At 34.5% G+C, this 24878-nt stretch overlaps 1 protein-coding gene across 1 annotated transcript in view; it reads left to right on the forward strand.

Moving 5' to 3' along the window:
• LOC142349758 (dual specificity mitogen-activated protein kinase kinase 1-like) overlaps positions 1-24878 on the forward strand; it is a 62187-nt gene that overhangs the window by 30309 nt on the left and 7000 nt on the right. Inside the window, exons 3-7 of the mRNA XM_075401516.1 lie at positions 87-233; positions 438-515; positions 583-634; positions 4973-5112; positions 17627-17796. Of these exons, the coding sequence (XP_075257631.1) occupies positions 87-233; positions 438-515; positions 583-634; positions 4973-5112; positions 17627-17796 (587 nt within the window). The remainder of the gene's footprint in view (positions 1-86; positions 234-437; positions 516-582; positions 635-4972; positions 5113-17626; positions 17797-24878) is intronic.

Below are 24878 nucleotides of genomic sequence, written 5' to 3' on the forward strand. Positions count from 1 at the left end.
TGCTGACAGGATGCATTGTATGCTGTCAAAATATTTTTGGGAACTTCCTGTGCCACCCAAAAAATAATGCGAGTCTTGTTTTATAGATGATACACTTGGAGGTGAAGCCAGCTGTCATCCTACAGATCTTGCGTGAACTAAAAATTCTACATTCTTGCAACTCGCCTTATATTGTGGGCTTCTGGGGCGCCTTTCAAGCTGAAAATGAAATCAACATTTGCATGGAGTACATGGTTGGTACTTATTCGGACGGTGTTAGACCTACTTTCAGTTGTATGGTATCTGTGTTTTTGACTGGTGGAGGTTATGGTTTTCACCTTTTTGGGCGGCCTACTTGGCAGAGGTTTTAATCGCTGTAACTTTAAAAACAAAGTTATTTAAAGTACTGCTTCATTTTAAAAACAGACAGATGTTTGTATGAATTGAAGTTCGTTTAGAATGGTGGCTCCCTTGATTTGATCATGCGCAAGAGTGGCAGAATACATGAAAATGTTTTGGCTCGAATTTCAATAGGGGTAAGTGTCTCAACCCAGTTATTTGCCCATATAATCAAATCGATTAACATATGTTGTTCTTCGCCAGGTGCTGAAGGGTTTGGACTATCTTCGAGAGGAAAAGGCAATTATTCATAGAGGTGAGCAATTTTCTGGTGGTCAAATAGCCCAAAAGACAGAAACTAAATCTCAAACTTGAGATTGCATGTTTTTAAAAGATGCGAAATAATTGCACTACCACACATATGACAGTTCTCTAAGAATGTTGTGCAGTATAGTTTTCAGTAGTTTAAGAGTAGAAATATGTTAAAATTTGATTTCTAAACAGCAGATTTTTTTAAGAAACGAAAGATCCGTTGTCTTCGTTAAAAGGCTGCCTAGTAAATAAATGGACAGATTTTTTGAAGTGGCGAAGAATTTTATATATACTACTCTGTAGGTTTAGTTTAACTAGCGTCCTACATTTTTTATCGTGTCTGTTTTTTATCTTAATTTTTGTGGCGACTTTTCGTTTGTTTTAAATATGATAAGCGTAATCACTAATTCTATAATGAACGTAGTAGCACAAACTATTATTGGGTCCAATTTGGCCAAACTGACCGACCGACTTCAAAATGTCCTTCAAAATGATATTTTAGCCAACAACCTGCTTCAAACAGGCGACAAAATTTTGATGGTTGTATTGGTCCATTTAAAATAATTTGAAATGATTATGATTAATAGCTGCCGTCAGACTCTCGACCGTCATTATTTAGGCGGTCTCCTTTTTTACGACTCGAAAAGGAGAATCGGAGAAGTCCTTTTTTAATCACTTTTATTGGAGTGAATTTTGAAGCAGGAAATGAAAAGCGAGAAAAATTTCGGAGTGGTTTGGGCGCTGAACAAAATTGAAGAGTGGAGTGAGAAGAGAATGATTTTTTGCTCGTACCGCTGTTTTTGAAAGAACGAGAAATTGAGGTGTAAAGAAAATTTTGTAAGCGAGCAAATTTTTTTTTGTTCACGTGCGAGTTTTTAAAACTTTTCTTTAATTCCTTTTGGTTTAGAAGTTTAATTGACATTGTATTAGTTTTGAGTTCTTTGTGGTTTGAAGGTTTCTAGTAATCATATGCATTTTTTTTATTAGATTGCAGGTTTTTCAGCTGTATGGCTTAATTTTTGGTGAATTTAAACGATTTTTTTTTATTTTTGTTTTACTGGTTTGTGTGGGATTTGAATAGCTTATTTCTTAATGAGTTTTTAGATACCAGGTGAGAACAGTTTTATTAGTACTATTTTGACTTGCCTGTTGTTTTGCGAGCGTTTTAATATAATATTTACTCCTTGTTGGTATTTAATGGAACTTATTTGGCTCTGTGCTCTCGTAGTATCAGAAAATACATCAAAACTCTTCTAGATTTTTTAAAATTCAGTTGTTTTGAAATGATTTTTGTTCTCTTCAAGTTTTTATAGCATTTGGAGGATGCCTGGTTCAATTCAGTTGCTTCTGCCGGCTTTTGATTGCTATGATATTAATTTTGAGTTGTTTCGGTAAAGATATTTGAGTAATTTGTCTGTAGATTTTGGCGCATTTTCGTCTGTTTTTTTCCTTATTTTCGCTAATTTCCCCTGATTTTGTGCCTTTCGCTGCTATTTAGCGGGCACTTTTTGTTCGAATTTTTAGAAGTTTTTGCCGGAAGTCAATGAAAGCTAGACAGGGCACTATTCGACAAACTTTTTTTGTTGTTTTTCGTTCTTGATTTTTTTGTATAAATCGGCAAGGTGTTTGATTGGTGTATGCGTTACCAAAATTAGCAGTGAAATTTGTTTGAAATGATAACTTCGAAGTAGCATATTGACAATTTAACCATTATTTGTAGCTAAATTTAGTTGAAATTTTGCAGATAATCATTTCCTTTCCCTGACCTCCATTTTCTCTGCTTGAAGTTTCTTCGATGGATTTTTCTCTGAACTTGTAGTCGTTTAACTATTGGGAACTAAACGTGTCGCATGGTCTTTTTTCCAATAGTTGTTTTGGAGTTGCAACTTAAAGAAATTTTTGTTCGATGCTTTATCATGTTTTTTCGTCAGATACTTTTGTTTTGACCATTTTCATGTACTTGTTTCAGTGATTAAGTGTTACTAAGCAGGATGATCATTGTCGGTTGGGTTGGTCAATTCTCTCGTTTGAGAAGCTTCCGGAATCTTGAGTCACGATTTTGCGTTTTAACTTTTGACTTAACCCATTCAGTTTTTCAACTGAATGATTTTAAAATGTTTTACTCATTGAATTACGTAATGTAGCGAATACGGTCAAAGTGAGCAGAGCAAAATCAAAAGAAACGGGATAAACATATAAAGCCCGTTTATCAAAGTTCATTAAAGCGATTGCTAGCTGGCATTAGTAATATACTTGAAAGCTTTCAGTTTAGAAGCTGAATTAAATGTAATTAATAGCCGCCCTCATCTTCTCAGCCGGCTATTATAGCGCTCCTATTTTTACGACTCGAAGAGGAGTATTGGAGAAGTCCTTTTTTAAATCAATTTTATTGGTGTAATTTTTGAAGCGGGAAATGAAACACGTGAAAAAAATTGGAGTGATTTTGTTGCTGAACAAAATGAAGAGTGGAGCGAAAGGAGTGGTTTTTTGTTCATATCGCTGTTTTCTAGAGAGCGAGATATTGAGGTGTGAAAAATAATTCTGTAAGCGAGCGAATTTTTTTGTTCACGTGCGGCATTTTTATTTTAAGCAGTTTTTTGGTTAAGAGGTTTGGTTATGATTTTTTTAAATTTTAGGCGGGTTTTGGTAGTGGTTTGAAGGTTTCTGGAAATTTATATGAGTTTGATGCTAATTCGGTGGTTTTTCATGTATTTTGCTGATTTTTGGGCTAATTTTTGTGCTTTTTTGACTTTTGTTTTGTTTTACTGCCTCAAATGGGCATTGAAAAGACCCCTATTACTTGAGCAATTTTTAGTTTACACGTGGCTACAGTTTTGTGGATATGAAGCTCTTTTTGTTGAGAAATATGACTTAAAATGGCGAAAATTGGAACTATTTTTCTTAATTTTTTGCAGTTTTTCGTTTTCTTCTGGTCTCTAGACAGGTTTCTTAGCCTATTATGGCTTGCCTATTGTTTCATTTGGATAACCTATTGGCTGAAAAGATTTTTTTTGAATTTATGTGCTTTTGTAATATAAAAAAATATATTAACGTTTTCCAATTTTTTAGTCAAAGTTGTTTGTAAGAGCTAATTTTTTCATGATTTGGCGTCAAGTATTTTTAAAATTTCTCATAAGTGGTTTTAGTAGGTACTAGTTGTGTCGATGAAGTAATTTTGGCAGAGATAGTTATTTCGTGATCTCAAGTTATGACAAAATTTGATCAGATTTTTTAAATCATATTTTAATAGATTTGATTTTTTTTTACTTTTTGCCTTATGGTTTTGTTTCAAGATAATCCTAAATTAGTGGAGGCAAGTTTTTTCTGATGAGTAAATGGATGGAATTTAAGTGGATTTCCACTTCGAGTCGTTTCTGGAATTCTTCCGGCTATTTTTTTTTACTTGTCGAACTTTTTTTTCGCTTTACCCATTTTGCCGCTTTTTCGACATTTTGCGTGAAATCTTTTTGACTTCTCTAGGCTAGTTTCACTCTTCTGCTCAAAGTCCTTTTAAACAGCAGCTGCTCAGCAAAGCAATTCAAAATGAAGAGAGTCAGTATAAAAAATCAAAGTCAGAAATAGAAACGGGATAAACCCATAAAGCCTAGTTTTAGATGCCTGGTACTTGAACTTTGTTTGAACTTAGTTTTAGTTACTATCTATAATGCTTATTGGTATTGTTACTAGAACCTGTAGCCTCTCACTGAGAGACAGGAGTATGTTCAATTACGAAATGACATCAAAATAAATCGCACTTGAAAATTTTTTTATACAAAAATCAATTTTTGTTGATATTTTCTTTTCTTTCAATCCCAATAGAGATATGGGAATCAACGGCGGCTATTTTCCGGCAATCTGCCGGGTATGTTTTTAGAATCTAATCGAATATTCAGAATTTGCACACCAAATAAGAACACTTTGACACGTACAAAAGTTCTGTCAATTCCTATCTTATTTTTTTCTTTTTGTTTCAATCCCATTGGGCATCCAGGGGTTCAACGGCTTCTCGTTTTCCGGCAATTTGCCGGCTATGTTTTGTAGTTGACCCATGAAAAATCAACATTCTGCTACATTTCTCTGTGTCTGCCGAGCCTTTTGTCCTCCAATATTCTTCAACTTGTTATAAATTTTTTCATACTTTTCTTTCCTCAGCAAAAATACATTGAGCTAGAATCTTGGAACATCATCTGGGTAGTCCATTATTTCTATAGTTGCCAAAATATGGAATATCTCTAGCATTAAGTAATCAATTGCACAAAAATGCTCCCTTTTTCACTCAGTGTAAATTGTCGACGTATTTCTTGTCGGTAGTTGCCGTCAAAGTGTCTTTGCGTTTGTGTAGACGTGAAACCGAGTAACATTCTCGTGAACACGAAGGGCGACATTAAGCTGTGTGACTTTGGAGTGTCAGGCCACCTCATCAACTCAATGGCTAACTCCTTTGTAGGCACTCGATCATATATGAGTCCAGAAAGACTACAGGTTAGTCAGAATCGAGTCAGCTCAGCTCCATATCTTGTTTCGCAGCACCTTCATTGAAAAAAACTTTCTACCATACGTAATTGCAGAAAGTCAATATAATTGAGTGAGCATGGGGATCGGTGAAACAAGGATCGTGTCTTTAGCTATTAACATACATACCGAGCATAGTCTTGGTTGATTGAGATCCATTTGTCATGGAATGAATAATGGCGGTGAACAGATTCGTTCGTAAGCGATTTGGTAGGAAATTGCAAATGGCAGGAAATTTGGGGAACTCTGACAGCTGCTATTTTATTTCTTATACATACTCTGTGGCAGGCATGGCCACAAAAATTTCCTAATAGCTTCGGGAAGAATTTTGATTACCAAAAAATGCCATCATGCCAATAAGGGCTTTAATTCGTTTTGCGGCCGTTCCAAAGCCAGTTGAGCCCATGGTAAGATAAGTTTAGCTTAGTCACTTATATAACAATGAAATTGTGTTCATTTTTTAATAACCACCTTCACCTTCTCAGCCGGCTATTATAGCGGTATTTTTTTATTAATAGCCACGAAGCGATAGTGGCTATTATTGGGGGCATCGTGGTTTTTAATAGCCGCCCTCATCTTCTCAGCCGGCTATTATAGCGCTCCTATTTTTTTTACTTCGTCGGTCGAACTTATTTTTTTGCTTTACCATTTTGCCGCTTTTTAATAGCCGCTCTCATCTTCTCGGCCGGCTATTATAGCGCTCCTATTTTTTACAATTCAAAGAATTTGAATTGTATTGGTGCGCTGTGTTTTTTTTAAGATGTGTTCACACATTTTTCAGTGACTTTGATCTTTCAAAACGAGATAAACAGGTAAAGCCCAGCGGGCATTAAGTTTCATTAGAGGCCCAAAGTGGGCTTTAGTAGTCCCTCAAATGCTTAGAGTGGTGCAGCTGCTGGGATGATCTTAATTAAAGGTTAAAAGGTCAATTTTATGAGTTTTTGGGCTCAAAATGGTGCAATTTTTCATGTCTTGTGATTTTTTTTGAGTTTTCTTGTTTGATGAGTCTTAGGTTGACGTTTTTAAAAATGATGAAGGCCTTTTGTGAATCAAAATAGCTTGTTATGACCATTTTATGAGCTATATGTTTTAGTACTACAAACACAAACACACAAATTGATATTAATTTTAGCAATTTTTTTCAGGTTTTTTTGAAAATTTTTGTCATTTTTTGAGTTTTTTTTAGCCCTAGGTGCCAAGAAACCTCCTCTAGAGTTTGATAAAGGGTTTGATGATAGATTACTGCATACTTTCTAGTGGTAATGGAATGGTTTTCAACTTTTTGTCATCATGAATTTTAGCATTTTTTGACAAAGCTTGCAATTTTTTCATATTTTTTTGAAATTTATTGTCTTTATTCAAGTTGTTTGAGTCTAAGGGGCCAGCAAACCTCATTAGCGGTTGGATGATAAGTTACTGAAAAATTTTTAGTTGCCATGGAAAAGGTTTCAACTTTTGAACATCAAAAATTTTAGCAATTTTTTTGACAAAATTCGCATTTTTTTCGTTTTTGAAAATTTTATTCATTTTTTCGGTTTTTCCGGCTTCAGGGACCACGTAATCTCCTTTTATGTTTGTTAATAGGAAACTGCATAGTTTCTAGTAATAATGGAATGATTTTTAACTTTTTAATGTCTCGAATTCTAGAATTTTTTTGATAAAATCTGCAATTTTTTAAGGTTTCCTAAAGTTTTTGTCAGTTTTTGATATTAGTCCATTCTCAAGTGCCAGACAACCAATTCCACGTTCTGATAAAAAGTTACTGCATGCTTTTTAGTTTCAATGGATTTGTTTCCAACAATTTAACCTTTCGACTTAGAAATTTTTTGATAGAATTTGCAATTTGTTCATGTTTTTTCAAAACATTTATTTAATTTATTTTTTCTTGCCTCAGTAGCTGGGTAACCTCATCCAGTATTCGATAGTATGTTATTAAATAGTTGCTAGGGGCTATTGTATGGTTTTCAACATTTTAATAGATCCAATTACTCTTTTTTGAAGTTTGAAATTTCTAAAAAAATATTTCGATCTATGAGCCAATGAGTTTTCAAAGCTTGGAATTGGCTTACTGGATATCCTCTAGAGACACAGAAATGATTCTGAAGATATTTATATCACGATTGTTGGCAACATTTCCTTATAATTTGCAGTTGAATTTTTCAAATTTTTTGGTCAATTTCGAGTTAATCGATCTTCAAGGGCCAATGAATATTTTTGAGGTCTTGCAGATATAATACTGGACCAGTTTGAGAAACCAAATTTTTTTTTGAACAGATTTTTGAAATAGGTATCTTTAAGGCGAGAAAGTTTTGCCTTAGGTTTAAAGCTTCAAGAGTTTTAGCAATGAGTATGTTTTTGTTTGGTTTTGATTCTTTGTTTCTCAATTTTTTGATGATTTTTGTGTTCTGGCTGTCATTGTTCAATTGATCTGCTGGTCAGATAGAGTACGTCTGAGTTGTTCATTCAATTTTTTGAATTGTATTTCAGGACTTGTCCTGCTATGTTTTTTTTACTTCGTCGAATAAAAAATTGTTTAGCTTTACCTCATTTTGCCGCTTTTTCGACATTTTGCGTAAAATCTTTTTGACTTCTCTAGGCTAGTTTCACTCTTCTGCTCAAAGTCCTTTTAAACAGCAGCTGCTCAGCAAAGCAATTCAAAATGAAAAGAGTCAGTATAAAAAATCAAAGTCAGAAATAGAAACGGGATAAACCCATAAAGCCTATTTTTAGATGCCTGGTACTTGAACTTTGTTTGAACTTAGTTTTAGTTACTATCTATAATGCTTATTGGTATTGTTACTAGAACCTGTAGCCTCTCACTGAGAGACAGGAGTATTTTCAATTACGAAATGACATCAAAATAAATCGCACTTGAAAATTTTTTTATACAAAAATCAATTTTTGTTGATATTTTCTTTTCTTTCAATCCCAATAGAGATATGGGAATCAATGGCGGCTATTTTCCGGCAATCTGCCGGGTATGTTTTTAGAATCTAATCGAATATGCAGAATTTGCACACCAAATAAGAACACTTTGACACGTACAAAAGTTCTGTCAATTCCTATCTTATTTTTTTCTTTTTGTTTCAATCCCATTGGGCATCCAGGGGTTCAACGGCTTCTCGTTTTCCGGCAATTTGCCGGCTATGTTTTGTAGTTGACCCATGAAAAATCAACATTCTGCTACATTTCTCTGTGTCTGCCCAGCCTTTTGTCCTCCAATATTCTTCAACTTGTTATAAATTTTTTCATACTTTTCTTTCCTCAGCAAAAATACATTGAGCTAGAATCTTGGAACATCATCTGGGTAGTCCATTATTTCTATAGTTGCCAAAATATGGAACATCTCTAGCATTAAGTAATCAATTGCACAAAAATGCTCCCTTTTTCACTCAGTGCAAATTGTCGACGTATTTCTTGTCGGTAGTTGCCGTCAAAGTGTCTTTGCGTTTGTGTAGACGTGAAACCGAGTAACATTCTCGTGAACACGAAGGGCGACATTAAGCTGTGTGACTTTGGAGTGTCAGGCCACCTCATCAACTCAATGGCTAACTCCTTTGTAGGCACTCGATCATATATGAGTCCAGAAAGACTACAGGTTAGTCAGAGTCGAGTCAGCTCAGCTCCATATCTTGTTTCGCAGCACCTTCATTGTTTCGAAGTAGAAACGGGATAAACCCATAAATCCCAATTTTAGATGCCCGCTATTTGGTCGTCGTTCCTATAAGTCTTAGTTACCATCTCTTATGCTTATTGGTATTGATAGTAGCCCCTGTAGCCTCTCACTGAGAGACATGAGTATGTTCAATTACGAATTGACATCAAAAAAATCGCACTTTTTTCCAAAAGATTTATTTATTAGTAGCCGCCAGCCGGCTATTATTGCGCTCGTATTTTTTTTTACTTCGTCAAACTTTTTTCGCTTTACCATTTTGCCGCTTTTTCAACATTTTGCGTGAAATCTTTTTGACTTCTCTAGGCTAGTTTCTCTCTTCTCTCATTCTGCTAAAAGTGATTTTGAACATCAGTTGCTCAGCAAAGCAATTCAAAATGAACAGAATCAGTATAAAAAATTGAAGACAAGTAGAAACGGGATAAACCCATAAAGCCCAATTTTAGATGCCCGCTATTTGAACGTCGTTCCTATAAGTCTTAGTTACCATCTCTAATGCTTATTAGTATTGATAGTAGCCCCTGTAGCCTCTCTCTAAGAAACAGAAGTACATTATGTTCAAGTACGAAATGCCATCAAAATAGATCGGACTTAAAAAATCTTTTGTTCAAAAATCTTTTTTTTCAATATCTTCTATTCTTTCAATCCCAATCATGCTTATTGGAATCAACGGCGGATATTTTCCGGCAATCTGCCGGGTATGTTTCAGAATTTTGCGTGAAATCTTTTGGACTTCTCTATTCTAGTTTCTTTCTTCTCTCATTCTGCTAAAAGTGAATTTGAACATCAGTTGCTCAGCAAAGCAATTCAAAATGAACAGAGTCATTATAAAAAATTGAAGTCAGAAATAGAAACGGGATAAACCCATAAACCCCAATTTTAGATGCCCGCTTTTTGAACGTCGTTCCTATGAGTATTAGTTACATCTCTCTAATGCTTATTGGTATTGATAGTAGCCCCTGTAGCCTCTCTCTAAGAAACAGAAGTATGTTCAACTACGAAATGCCATCAAAATAAATCGGACTTATAAAATGTTTTTGTACAAAAATCTATTTTTTAGATATCTTCTATTCTTTCAATCCCAATCATGCTTATTGGAATCAACGGCGGATATTTTCCGGCAATCTGCCGGGTATGTTTCAGAATTTTGCGTGAAATCTTTTGGACTTCTCTATTCTAGTTTCTTTCTTCTCTCATTCTGCTAAAAGTGAATTTGAACATCAGTTGCTCAGCAAAGCAATTCAAAATGAACAGAGTCAGTATAAAAAATTGAAGTCAGAAATAGAAACGGGATAAACCCATAAAGCCCAATTTTAGATGCCCGCTATTTGAACGTCGTTCCTATAAGTCTTAGTTACCATCTCTTATGCTTATTGGTATTGATAGTAGCCCCTGTAACCTCTCTCTAAGAAACAGAAGTATTTTCAACTACGAAATGCCATCAAAATAAATCGGACTTAAAAAATGTTTTTGTACAAAAATCTATTTTTTCGATATCTTCTATTCTTTCAATCCCAATCATGCTTATTGGAATCAACGGCGGCTATTATCCGGCAATCTGCCGGGTATGTTTTACTTTTCAAAGAATTTGAATTGTATTGGCGCGCTGTCTTTTTTGAGATCTGTTCACGCTTTTTTTAGGCTTTTTCACGTCAATGAGAAGGCAAATTGGAGTGGTGATTTTGGTCACACTGAAATAGTAAAAGGAGCGGAAAATCGAGTAGGTTTGAGGCGTGACTTTTACAAGATACCTTTAAAGTGGAGTGAGAAATTGGTGTTTGAACAATTTGGCTGTTTTTGAGATGGATTTTTTTATCATACCCGATTATAGTTAATCAATATTTCCATTTTGGGTTCATTTAACGAGAAAGAAGTTTGTCAGGATAGACAGACAAAGAGGCTCCCTAATGTGCGATGGCACAATGTTCTGACCCCGTTGATCCACAATCTTGTTAAATGGACTCGACTGAGGCAATTATTGTAAACGTGTGTGTCTTTTTCTGTGCAATTTTTTTTGCTTGACTTTTTTACGCAGTTGTTTCAATTGCTGTCACTCTGAAATAAAGCTTGTTGTTCGAGCAAAACCGATTTTTAGAGTGACGATGACAAGACTCTGATAGCCCCTGTATAATGCCTCTTTCGAGGTGACAGAATCGGACTCAGGTGGTCGGTGTTCGAACTCGACCTCAGTCTGTAGTTTTGCGCCCATAAACAAAAATTTATTTAGGCCCTGCACCTGAATTGAATTGCCCCGCCTGTCATTAGATAGCTGTTTCTATTATTGACCTTCTCTTGATTGTTTAGAAGTTGAGGAATTTGAATTTTTTTGGGGCGCTGTATTTTTTTTACATATCAAAGAATTTGAATTGTATTGGTGCTCTGCCTTTTTTTGAGATCTTCACATTTTTTTATGCTTTTTCACGTCAATGAGAAGGCAAATTAGAGTGGTGATTTTGGTTACACTGAAATAGTAAAAGGAGCGGAAAATCGAATAGGTTTGAGGCGTGACTTTTAGAAGATACCTTTAAAGTGTAGTGAGAAATTGGTTTGAACAATTTGGCTGTTTTTGAGATGGATTTTTTATCATGCCCGATTATAGTTTATCAATATTTCCGTCTTGGCTTGATTTAACGAGAAAGATGTTTGTCAGGAAAGACAGACAAATAGGCTCCCTAATGTGCGATGGCACAATGTTGACCCCGTTGATGCACTATCTTGTTAAATGCACTCGACTGAGAGGCAATTTTTGTAAACGTGTGTGTCTTTTTCTATGCATTTTTTTTTGCTTGACCGTGTTTGCGCTTTTCTTTGACTTCTCAAGTGACTTTTTTTTACGCAGTGGTTTCAATTGCTCTCACTCCAAAATAAAGCTTGTTGTTCGAGCAAAGTCGGTTTTTAGACTGACGATGACAAGACTCTGATAGCCCCTGTTTAATGCCTCTTCCGAGGGGACGGAATCGGACTCAGGTGGTCGGTGTTCGAACTCGACCTCAGTCTGTTGTTTTGCGCCCAGAAAGAAAAATTTAGCTAGGCCCTGCACCTGAATTAAATTGCCCGCCTGTCATTGGATAGCTATTTCTATTATTAACCTTCTCTTCGTTGTTTACAAATTGAGGAGTTTGAATTGCATTGGGGCGCTGTATTTTTTTTTACTTATCAAAGAATTTGAATTGTATTGGTGCGCTTCCTTTTTTTATCTGTTCACGCTTTTTTCGGCTTTTTCACGTCAATGAGAAGGCAAATTAGAGTGGTGATTCTGGTGACACTGAAATAGTAAAAGGTGTGGAAAATCGAATAGGTTTGAGGCTTGACGTTTTTCAAGATACCTTTAAAGTGGATTGAAATTAGTGTTTTAACAATTTTGCTGTTTTTGAGATGGATTTTTGTGCAGCAATTTTACTTCTGTTTCCACAGAGTATCCTCTCCTTCATTTTCTTTTAAGACGGTACATATGTGTTCAAATTGTTTTTATTTACATTTGCTTGATTTCACTAAGGGGCAGCTGGAACTCGTTATGACTTTCGTTTGTCACTAATTTTTGTCAAAAATATTAATGAATTTTAGATTTGGCCCACTTTTCTTATAATTATTTGCTGCCTTATCACTTAGTTTCATGAATTACAGATCTGATTGGTTGCTAATAAGGCATAAAAGAACCTTATTGATGGCTTGAGTTAATAGCTAGTTGTTTTCATTATTTTGACATAAATTTTTCTCAAATATTTTGAGAGAATTTTTGAGTTCTGCAAGTATTTATTGTACGTTTTAATAGTGTCATTGAGGACAGGTCTCTGATGCTGCTAATAGGGGTGAATTTTTTTTTGGATTTAATTGTCAATTTAATTTTTTTCATTTTTAATTTTTCATTTTTGTTCAAAGCTAATGCTTTCTATGACTTTGACAGCAATTGTTTTCAATAATAATTATCGATTTTTTTTTGAGGTTTGGGAGTTTTTCTTTCCAACTTTGTCGTCTTAACTATCAGTCTCACCTTGACGGGTCTCATTGGTATCTAAAAGGGCTTCAATTAAAGTAAGTCAAGTTTTCAAATCATAGGTATTGATTTTTGTGATTTATACGCTTGTTCGTTTTTTTTTAATATTAGCATTTTTTTTGGTTTTGCTTGTGTTTGTTGAACTTATAGCTGTGTTATCGCTTAATCTCATTGATAACAGTTCTCAACAGTGGTCACTGAGAATTCAAATAATTGATGGAGTTGTATCCTTCAGTAGCTCTTGCGTTCTGTGACTTTTATACTAAGTGTTTTCAAAAAATTTCGGCAGGTTTCATTGCGGTTTGTTTTGTCTTATAATTTAATATTATTAATGAGAGGACCCGTCAACCTTTAATGACAGGTTGCTATTGAGAAATAGAGGAGTAGTGTTGGCAGTTTGAGCTCATAGCAGTTTTTTTTCGATATTGATCCTCTCTTTTCCAAAAATAAATGTTGAATTTTTAGTCTTGTTTTTGCTGTTTTGGTGTTCTATTGCTTAGTCTCATTATTAACATCTCTCATTTACCTTCTAAAGCGGACTAAAAGATTGTCATGTCATAAGTTTACACCATTTTTTGAAATGTATTTCAGGACTTGTCCTGCTATGTTTTTTAATTCGTCTCCATCGATGATTCTTACTATCTGACTTCTTGGAATTGTATTTTTCGACAACTTCAGTGACGTGTACTGTTTCGCAGATAAAGTTTGTGTTCATGAAGTCATTTGTGTTTTTAGGTCAATTGCACGAGTTACTTCACTCAAAAAATGACTATGGAACTTCAAATTTTTTGAACATTTACTAGTTAAAGGTCAATAGTGTGCATCTAAGTAGTGCCAAACTTATATGCCTAATTCCTGAGTATTTATCTTGAGTTTTTGATATCGAATATCAATTTTGAAAAAGTTCGTTCAGGAAGAAACGAGAATCTAACTCAAAAAGTCTTGGGCCATAGATAATGTATACTTAAAATACTTACCATATACTGAATGCCTCTTAATAACGTGAGGTAATTTCATTTTTATAAAATTGCTCACATGCTAATTCGATTTTGCTAGTTTTTTTCCAATTTTTTTCTAATTTTTTTCTTTGTTTAAATTCCTAGATTAAGTTTTTTTGCAACCGCAGGGATTTGAATTTCGTTTCATTAATCAATTGTTTTCTTGGCGTTAAGTTTTTGAAATAAAGCAAAAAAATTGCAAGTTATAACTAATTTGCAAAATTTGTCTAGGCGTTAAGTTTTTGAAAGATTAAGGAAAAATGCAGTTTGAACTTTGTTGCAAAATTTTTTAATGTTTCCAATCTTTAAATTGTTTTTACTTATTATAAGCCGCCGTCAGCCTCTCAAACGGCTATTATTTAGGCGCTCTCGTTTTTTTAACAAATTCGCTTTACCTTTTGATCACGTGTTTCGTTTTACACGATTTTCACGCTTGACTTCTGACTTATTTCATTCACTGTTTATACTGATTGGATTTCAAATTCTTTCACGCATTGAATTACTCAAAATAGTGAATAGGGTCAATGTCAAAAGAGCAAAGTCAAAAGAAACGGGGCAATCGATAAAGCCCGGTCATTAGGTCATAGTGCATTAGGTTATCGAAGCTGGGAGCGATTGCTTACTGATATTAGTATTGCGCTTAATATCCTTAAGTTTAGGAGCTGAGGTAATTATGGGTCTAGAATCTAACTAAAACTGCACACTGAATTAGAACCATCTTTGAATTTTATGAAAATTTTTTTGTCAATTTCAATCTATTCTTTTTTCTGTTTCAATCCTGTTGTGCGTGTAGCGCGTCAACGGCAGATTTTAATTGCCGGCCATGTTTTATCTGTACAGGAGGATGGCTCTTGGTTTTTCTAAATCTAGAACGCTAATTAATGAAATGTTTTCTTTTTTTTTTAATTTTGAATTTAAACTTTCAGGAGTTTCTTGTTTCTGTGTTTCCTTTATTGTGTCTGTATTCTGTACATTCTAGCATCTATCCTTCGAGCGTCCCCCTAGCTCCCATATGTTTTTGGCTCGATTTTTTCAGTCGTTTAAAAGTTTAAGGATTTTAGCTTTTTCTTAGATTTTTGTCATTTCTTTGCTTTGCAATTGATTTCATATAACAGAATCCAGCACTAAGAATTGCTGGAAATCTTTTTTCAAAAAATTTTGACTGATTAGTTATCTCTGCTGCTTTTTTGATGGCCTCAGTATTGTTTTTAAACAATTTTTAGCTAAAATTTTTGCTTTTCTTTAATCAATTTAATTTTGAATTAATTTGAATTCGTTATGTTTATCATATCTCCAACAAGGAAGAGGTATAACTGATTTTTGTCTTAACTGCAGTGATTTGAAAACTAAATGTGCTGTTTTGAGGGTTTATCTTTACTTTTTTTAACGATTGAATTTAGTCTCTAAGATGTTCTTCTGCGTTCGCAATGTTCTTGGGTATTACAGTTGATTGCGGAGTTCTATATTTTCAAGACCCGAATCCTGGGTAATTTCAAGAAAATTTAGAGCGCTTTCAGTTTTTTTTGAGCAAATCAGTATTTTGACCATCCTGAGAATATTGGACTTGTATAAATTTAGCACTTAAATCGAACCAGGTGAGGTAAAGAGTTGATGCTTAAATTTTAAGTTATGGCATCAGCTGGAATTACGGTTTTTTGTGAAGCTTTGACGATTCGAGTCGCTTCCAGAATGGTTCCGGCTATGTTTTGTTTTAATTCGTCGAACAAAATTTTTTTGCTTTATCTTAGTTCACTGCTTGTTCAATATTTTGCGTGAAATCTTTTTGACTTCTCTAGGCTGAAATTGCTTTTAAACAGCAGTTGCGCAGGAAAGCAATTCAAAATGAACAGAGTCAGTATCAAAAAAACGAAATGAGAAATAGAAACGGGATAAACCCATAAAGCCCACTTTTAGGTACCCGTTACTCGAACTTTGTTCCTATATCTTAGCTACCATCTCTAATGCTTATTCGTATTGATACTAGCTCATGTATTCTCTCACTATGAAACAAGCTTATGTCTTAGTTACCACCTTTTGTCTTAGTTACCATCTCTAATGCTTTTTGGTATTGATTCTAGCTCATGTATTGTCTCACTATGAAACAGTAGTATGTTCAACTACAAAATGACATCACAAAGTTCACACTTTACAATTGTTTTGCTACAAAAATCTTTTTTTGCCTTTCAGTCCCAATCGTCATTATGGGAATCAACGAAGGCTATTTTTCGGCAATCTGCCGGTAATGTTTTTTTAATCGGTCGAGTTGCTCTGAAAGAGGATAAAAAGATTTTTGCTTGTTGAACAGAATTGAAGAGCGGATAAAAGACATTGGTGGTTTTGTTCATATCAGTTTGCAAAAGATTTGCGAGAAAAGTGGGTATGAAAAATTTTGCTTGAAGTGAACGATTTTTTTTGATAACTTGCGGCTTTTTCAAAGCTTTTTGACTGTTTTCTTTCTAACTTTTCCAGCCAATGTGGTTTTGTTCAGTATTCTAATTCATAATTGTACGTCTGAAACCGTTTTTTCCATCGGAATTAAATTTTACACCTTACAGATTCTATTTTTGTAATTTTGCCGTTTTAGGAGCTTTTTTCAGTTTTTGTGTCCTTCAGCATTGTTTTGGTCGAATTTAGGTTGTTTTGTTTTTTTGTGATTTTTCATGTGGTTGCTATTAGTTCTGAGTTCTTTTGAGAAAGAAAATTGATTAAATTTTGACAAATTTTGGTCTGTTTTTGAAATTTTTCTTTGTTTCTTTCGTTTTTATGCTTTTTGTAATACTTTCTTTTCTTCAGGTATCGGTGTTCAGCTTATTTAGAACTGTTTTTTGGGATTGGGGACTATAGAGGACATGTGAAAGTTTGAATGGTTAGTATTCACTGAAAAAGTAGTTTTGTATGAATTTTTGCTTTTTTAAAACCTTGTCTTGTGCTGTCAAATTTATTTTGTTTTTGGTTTGCACACCTTTTTCCTCATTTTATAGGTCAGTAGGGATTAATTTGTTTTTCAATCATGCATCTATATGTTTTCAATGATAGCACTATTAGCGAGTCATAACTGAATTTCAGATATATTCGGTTCATTATTTGGATTTAGTATTAATAGTAATAATAACTACCTGCTTCCAAAAAATCTATTTTTTTTAGTTTTGACAGTATGTTGTTCTTTTTGTTGTTTCGTCACTTTTATCATTAATGACAGGTCTCATCGGTATTCTAATGAGGCATAAGTGACTCTCATTTAATGAATAATATATCGTTTGGCTTTTTTAACTTTGACATTACCTGTTGCAACTTTCTATACCATTATTTTAGTTGCTCTCGAACAAAGTTTGAGGCAATTAATTGTGTATTTTAATGGCCTCGAACGAACTTTGAGTCAGTAAAGGTGTGTCTCTCTTGCAAAATTTTTATTTGGCCGTTTCTTTCAATTTCACTTTTTGCATGACTTTTTGACACGCTTAACTTTTTGACACGCATGACTTTTTGACACACGATTGATTTTTGCTGGACCTAAATTGCTCTTATTAAGAAATTAAGTCTGTTGCTAAAACCAAAGAGATTGTAAGAGTATATAATTAAGAGGTGTGATAGTCCCCACCCCCCAGTACGCTGTGCTCCCCCGAGTTATAGAGCACGTGCCATTACATAGTAAATCACTATGTAAAAATATGGCATGTCCGTCTGGGGGTGCAAATAATATTGACCCACTAAGATGGGGCACAAACGGAAAGGATCCATTTTTTCATTCATTTCTTGGAATTGTTTTTCAGGACTTGCTACGTTTCCGGTTCTGCTATTTTATTTCATTTTGGGTTTTAGGGCACTAAATATACAATTTTGAGTGACATTTGGAGCTATGGGTTGTCGCTGATTGAGATGGCTCTGGGAAAGTACCCCATTCCACCCCCTTCAGAGGAAGAGATAGAGGAACTCATGCAGTCTGCCGGTCCACTCACCCACCCATCAACCAGACCATCCACCAATAGCAGGTACCTGCAATTTCCAAAATATCTGATTAAGATTGCTTCTTTTTAAAACATTCAGTACTAATACTGCTGTACTCGATACAGTTCTCTCGAACTTTTAGAAGTTACTATTCATAAGTACTTTTGTAAGAAAAATTATTATTATATAAATTATTTATTATGATGACAGCTTTAAGATAAATCACGCACGGCAATTGTATTCTATTACTACTGCTGTTTTATCCAAATAGCATGTTCCTTTTGAAGATCCAGGCTCCTTAAAGATCCTTTACTAACGTTTACTTGACTTTTGCTAAATGGAACCACTCAATTTCTGTTGTTGCCAGAACAATGAGATTGTTTTTTCCCATCTCAAATAAAGGTTTCTAATTTAAGTTTTACTCCGTAAGCAAGTTTGAGAAATATGTTCATGCTTTGTTCCTCAGGTATTTATGTTTGACTTTTTTACAGAGTACATTTGACCTTTTTTACAGAGTCCTTTTCAAAATATGGTCGATGTTTGCACTTTTGCAAACAAAACTAACTTTGAACGTTGTCATTCAATATACAGAAATTTCTATGTCTAGCACAAATTTTATTAATTGCTCTCAAACGAAGTTTTGTAGCAATTATATTACTCCTGTCGGTCTTCTTTTAGCGATTTTTCGCTTGACCGATTTTTTGTCTGACTCATTTGACCCCACTGTTGCCCCATCATCCCCCGGAGCACCCCCCCCCCCCCCCCCTGGCTAGCTAATAACGAACAACCGCTCGCTAAAAACAAGCAAATTTATACTAATTTTCAAAAAAATTTTTTTCAATCTCATTGAAAATTCTTGTCGTTTTTTTCAGCCTTAGGTGTCAAGGAACCTCCTCTAGGGTTTGATATTAGGTTAGACTGCATAGTATCTAGTAATAGTGCAATGGTTTCAACGTTTTAACATCACGAGTTATAGCCTTTTTTGACAAAAAATGTAATTTTTCATTTTTTTGACATTTATTTTTCATTATTCAAGTCTTTACAGACGCAGGGGCCAGAAAACCTCCTTAAGGGTTTTATAAAAACTACTGAAAAATTTTCATTTGCCATGGAATAATTTTCAACTTTTTATTATCACAAATTTTAGCAATTTTTTGATAAAACTTGCATTTGACAATTTTTGTCGCTTTTTTAGGTTTTTCCAGCCTATAGAGCCAAGAAACCGCCTCTAGTGTTTGCAAATGGGTTTTTGTATACTTTCTAGAAGTAGTGGAATGTTTTTTTAAGATTTTAACATCACGAATTTTAGCTTCTTTTTAAAAAAAACAAACTAGCAATTTTTTCATTTTGTCATTTATTGTCATTATATAGGATTTTTTCCAGCCTCAGGGTTCAGAAAACCTACTTTGGGAGTCGATAATAAGCTACTGGAAATTTTTGTTTGACCATCAATTGGTTTGTAACTGTTTATTATCACAAATTTTAGCATTTTTTTAAACTTAAGTAAGTTTAAAAATAAGTTCACCAACCCGAGCTATAAAACGTTAAAATTCAAGAGCAGCACTGGCCTAATACAAGTGCCAGTGCAGACTTTAGCTTGAATAATCTGTCGTTACCTAGGATATTAGCAAAAGTCAGTTTTTTAGTTGTAGAAGCATTTGTGATTTTCTGTTGCATTGATTGAATGTGTTCTCAACTGTTTGATAAGTTGACCTGTTTCTAAGAAGATATGCTTAACAACTTTAGAAATAATGTTTTTTTTTCAACTGACTCCTGCTTTTCCCACGTCAGTTGAACGTATAGTTGTTACTATTTAATGTCCAACAGAAAGAAGCAAGCTTGAGTGTCAGCTGGATTTATCTATGTTAAATTAACTTATTTATTTGGTTGTACATGGACATATTCTGGTATTTTTGACTCTTATTGTCATTATTCAGGTTTTTTTCCAGCCTCAGGGTTCAGAAAACCTACTCTGGGAATCGATATTAAGCTACTGGAAATTTGTGTTGGCCACCGATTGGTTTTTAACTGTTTATTACTACAAATTTTTTTTAAACTTGCAAAATTATTTTGAAGTTTTTCGTCATTTTTTTAGGTCATTTCTCAAGCCTCAACAGCCACAAAATCTCATGTAGGGTTTTAACAATAGGATACTGCATTTTTTCTTGATGAAATGGAGTATTCTCAAGATGCGAATATCACGAATTTGAGCAATTTTTTAGAAAATATCTGCCGTTTTAAGTTTTTTGAATCTTTTGATTTTTTTTTTCATTTCTTCCGACACCAGGGTCCTAGGGACCTTCTCCAAGGTTTGATAATAAGCTGCTGCATAATTTCTAGAGCTAATGGAATGCTTATCATTATTGTAATGACTCCAGCTTCAGCATTTTTTTTTGATAAAATTGAGTTTTTTTTTCAAATTTTCGGAAAATTATTATCATATTCTAAGTTTATAGATCTTTATGAGCCATTGAAACTATTTAAAGCCTTAATAGAGATATTGGATAGTCTCTTGAGACACTGAAATGGTTTTGAAGCTTTTGATATCATGAATATGAGCAAGATTTTTTTTAAAATTTGCGGTTGTTTTCAAAATTTTTGAATATTTTTGTCCTTTTCTGAGTTTAACGATCATTACTGGCCAACGAAACTTTTTAAGTCTCTCAGATGGGTTACTTGAGAGAACACCAGAGAGAAAAATTGTTTTTGAACTTTTTCATTGCGAAATGTGGAAACTTCTCTTTCAAAGTTTGCAATATTTTGTATTTGTAAATTATCGTTTTTTCTCTAATTGATTTATCTACTAACAAGGCTAGAAAACTTAAAGTTGCACAGTTGAATCAAGCCAAACCTAGCCTCACTGAATCGTGGCTATCTACTGAAGAAGCCAACCGCTCGCCAGCCAGTCGTTTCAGAGCCATTCGCTCGACGTTTGTCGCTTATGTTTCCTATTCAACTAGAAAGCCAAGAGATTATCAACATAAATGAACAACACGATTCATCGTTGCTATACTCAGACGAAATGGGTTCAACTAAAAAGGAACCTACAGATTGTATCTTGTTTTACATCAAAGACTACAAAACGAAAGTATCCTTTTTACCGATCAGCGACAACTACAGGAAAAAACATTGGAAAAGTTATCCACCGAATTTGGGTGCACAATAACATTCAATCAAATCTTGAAAAAAAGATTTTCTAATGGGGTCAGAGATACTGATTTGATCCCCTCAGACGGTAATCAATTTTAAATCTCATTAGCAGCATCATTGTTAAGCTAGAAACTGGACGCAGCTATTCACGCCAGCCGTGGTTCGACCCACAAAGAGAAAGAAGTTACTAAATCAATAAAACGTTGAGCTTCAATTTTGCAAGAGGGAACAAATACTGTTTCGCGATTACAAGCAAAGATTTGCTATTAGGGTATGTTAAGCCTTATTAATACCTGTAAAGGGAAGTTCAATTCTGATGTGATTGTGGTCATGAACATAATACCGTTTAAAGAAATTGACAATAGATCAAATCAGTCGAGTGGAGTAATGTTGCACTTAAATAGAGATTGAAATCTCTCCGTGAAAGTTTTTTGCTGCTCAAGATGAAGGAATTAATTAGTTACTTCCTTGGTATAATCGACAAAGCAACCATTAATTGTGCCTCTATCATAATGCTTTTTAATTGCAAACGAAGTTTGTAGCGAATATTTTAGTCATGTCGGTCTTTTTTATGCATGTTTTCGCTTGATTGATTATTCGTCTGACCCATTTGACTTTTCGTTTTGAAAAAAGAGATAAAGAGCGCCCTGTGGTTGTGGTTATCAAGTGCTTTTAGAGCCCTTCGGTCACTAGTCTCCAAGTTCAAAATTTGACACCCACCCCCCCCCCCCCCACATCAGGCTCCTCTCAACTCCCCCCCCCAATCCGCATCCCTGAACATTGTTCAGGCTGTACGGTCCCGTGCAGCCAAAAGCTCTCCTCACAAGGTTCGCCAACCGCTCGCCGTTTGTTATAGAGCAATTAGCCCGACGTTAGTAAGTTATGTTTTGAACTTCAATCATGGCGTTGTTTTCCTCAGAAATCATCTTCGAATGTTTTTACCCAAAATATACTGTTATTTGTGATAACAATAAGTTCACCAACCCGAGCTATAAAACGTTAAAATTCAAGAGCAGCACTGGCCTAATACAAGTGTAAGACTTTAGCTTGAATAATCTGTCGTTACCTAGGATATTAGCAATAGTCAGTTTTTTAGTTGTAGAAGCATTTGTGATTTTCTGTTGCATTGATTGAATGTGTTCTCAACTGTTTGATAAGTTGACCTATGTTTCTAAGAAGATATGCTTAATAACTTTAGTAAATGATTTTTTTCAACTGACTCCCGCTTTTCCTACGTCAGTTGATTGTATAGTTATTACTATTTAAAGGCCAACAGAAAGAAGCATGCTTGAGTGTCAGTTGGATTTATCTATGTTACATTTAACTTATTTATTTATTTGTACATGAACTTATTCTGGCTATTTTTGAGACTCTGATATTTTGCAAGTAATGGTGGGCCAGTTAAATTTTTGAAGGCCTTTTTCTTGGTTCTGAAAATTACTGGGGTAACTTCATTTCTCTAATTATAAATGCCCGGAGCAAAAACTGTTCTTGGATATTCAATATTTGCTCAAAAACGTTCTAAGCTTTCTTTCAAATAGGAAACAAAGAGTGATGATCATATGTAAAATGGATAGTCTCTTGAGAAAATGAAATGGTTTTGAAGATTTTAATAGATTCACAGAAACTATTTTGTAAATTTATTCTTATAGTTTGAAAGGCAGTTCTCAAAAGTTGACCACCACCCCCCATAACAATCACCCCCCCCCCCAATCCGCATCCCTGAACATTGTTCAGGCTGTACGGTCCCGTGCAGCCAAAAGCTCTCCTCACAAGGTTCGCCAACCGCTCGCCGTTTGTTATAGAGCAATTAGCCCGACGTTAGTAAGTTATGTTTTGAACTTCAATCATGGCGTTGTTTTCCTCAGAAATCATCTTCGAATGTTTTTACCCAAAATATACTGTTATTTGTGATAACAATAAGTTCACCAACCCGAGCTATAAAACGTTAAAATTCAAGAGCAGCACTGGCCTAATACAAGTGTAAGACTTTAGCTTGAATAATCTGTCGTTACCTAGGATATTAGCAATAGTCAGTTTTTTAGTTGTAGAAGCATTTGTGATTTTCTGTTGCATTGATTGAATGTGTTCTCAACTGTTTGATAAGTTGACCTATGTTTCTAAGAAGATATGCTTAATAACTTTAGTAAATGATTTTTTTCAACTGACTCCCGCTTTTCCTACGTCAGTTGATTGTATAGTTATTACTATTTAAAGGCCAACAGAAAGAAGCATGCTTGAGTGTCAGTTGGATTTATCTATGTTACAATTAACTTATTTATTTATTTGTACATGAACTTATTCTGGCTATTTTTGAGACTCTGATATTTTGCAAGTAATGGTGGGCCAGTTAAATTTTTGAAGGCCTTTTTCTTGATTCTGAAAATTACTGGGGTAACTTCATTTCTCTAATTATAAATGCCCGGAGCAAAAACTGTTCTTGGATATTCAATATTTGCTCAAAAACGTTCTAAGCTTTCTTTCAAATAGGAAACAAAGAGTGATGATCATATGTAAAATGGATAGTCTCTTGAGAAAATGAAATGGTTTTGAAGATTTTAATAGATTCACAGAAACTATTTTGTAAATTTTTTCTTATAGTTTGAAAGGCAGTTCTCAAAAGTTGACCACCACCCCCCATAACAATCACCCCCCCCCCCCCCGCCCCCTCCCCCACATCAGCCCCCTCTCAACTTCACCCCCCCCCCAATCCCCATCCCTGCACATCGTTCAGGCTGTACGATCCCGTGCAGCCAAAAACTCTCCTCCCAACGTTCGGCAACCGCTCGCCGTTTGTTTGAGAGCAATTCGCCCGACTTTAGTAAGTTATGTTTTGAACTTCAATCATGGCGTTGTTTTCTTCAGAAATCATCTTCGAATGTTTTCACCCAAAATATACTTATTTGTGATAACAATAAGTTCAGCAGCCCGAGCTATAAAACGTTGAAATTGAAGAGCAGCACTGGCCTAATACAAGTGCCAGTGCAGACTTTAGTTTGAATAATCTGTCGTTACCTAGGATATTAGCAATGATCAGTTTATTGTTTGTAGAAGCATTTGTGATTTTCTGTTGCATTGATTGGTTGTGGTGTCAACTGTTCGATAAGTTTACCTATATTTATAAGAAGTTATGCTTGATAACTTTAGAAATAATTTTTTTTTCAACTGACTCCCGCTTTTCCTACGTCAGTTGATTGTACAATTATTCTTACTTAAAGTCCAACAGAAAGAAGCAAGCTTGAGTGTCAGTTGGATTTATCTATGTTACAAATAACTTGTTTATTTGGTTGTACATGAACATATTCTGGCTATTTTTGAGACTCTGATATTTTGCAGGTAATGGTGGGCCAATTAAATTTTTGAAAGGCTTTTTTTATTCTGAAAATTACTCGGGTAACTTCACTTCTCTAATTATAAACGCCCGGAGCAAAAACTGTTCTTGGATATTCAATATGTGCTCAAAAACGTTCTAAGCTTTCTTTCAAATAGGAAAGAAAGAGTGATGATCATATGTAAAATGGATATTCTCTTGAGACAATGAAATGGTTTTGAAGATTTTAATATCATGAATTTTAGCAAGATTTTGTTAATATTTGTTAATATTTAGTCCTTTTCTGAGTTTAACGATCGTTACTGGCGACGAAACTTTTTACGTCTTGCTGATGGGTTACTTGAGAGAACTCCAGAGACAAAAATTGGTTTTGAACGTTTTCACTGTGAAATCTGGAAACTTCTCTTTTAAAGTTTGCAGTAATTTGCAAATTTTTGTAGTATAGGTTTTTTTACTAAATTTTTTTGTACATGAACATATTCTGGCTTTTTTGAGACTCTGATATTTTGCAAGTAATGGTGAGCAAGTTGAAACATTGAAAGGCGTTTTTCTTGTTTCTGAAAATATCTCCGGTAACTTCACTTTTATAATTATAAACGCCCTGAGCAAAAAACTGTTCTTGGATATTCATGTGCTCAAATACGT

This window comes from Convolutriloba macropyga, chromosome 11 (genome assembly GCF_964194025.1).
Source record: "Convolutriloba macropyga chromosome 11, txConMacr16.3, whole genome shotgun sequence".
Taxonomy (NCBI): domain Eukaryota; kingdom Metazoa; phylum Xenacoelomorpha; order Acoela; family Convolutidae; genus Convolutriloba; species Convolutriloba macropyga.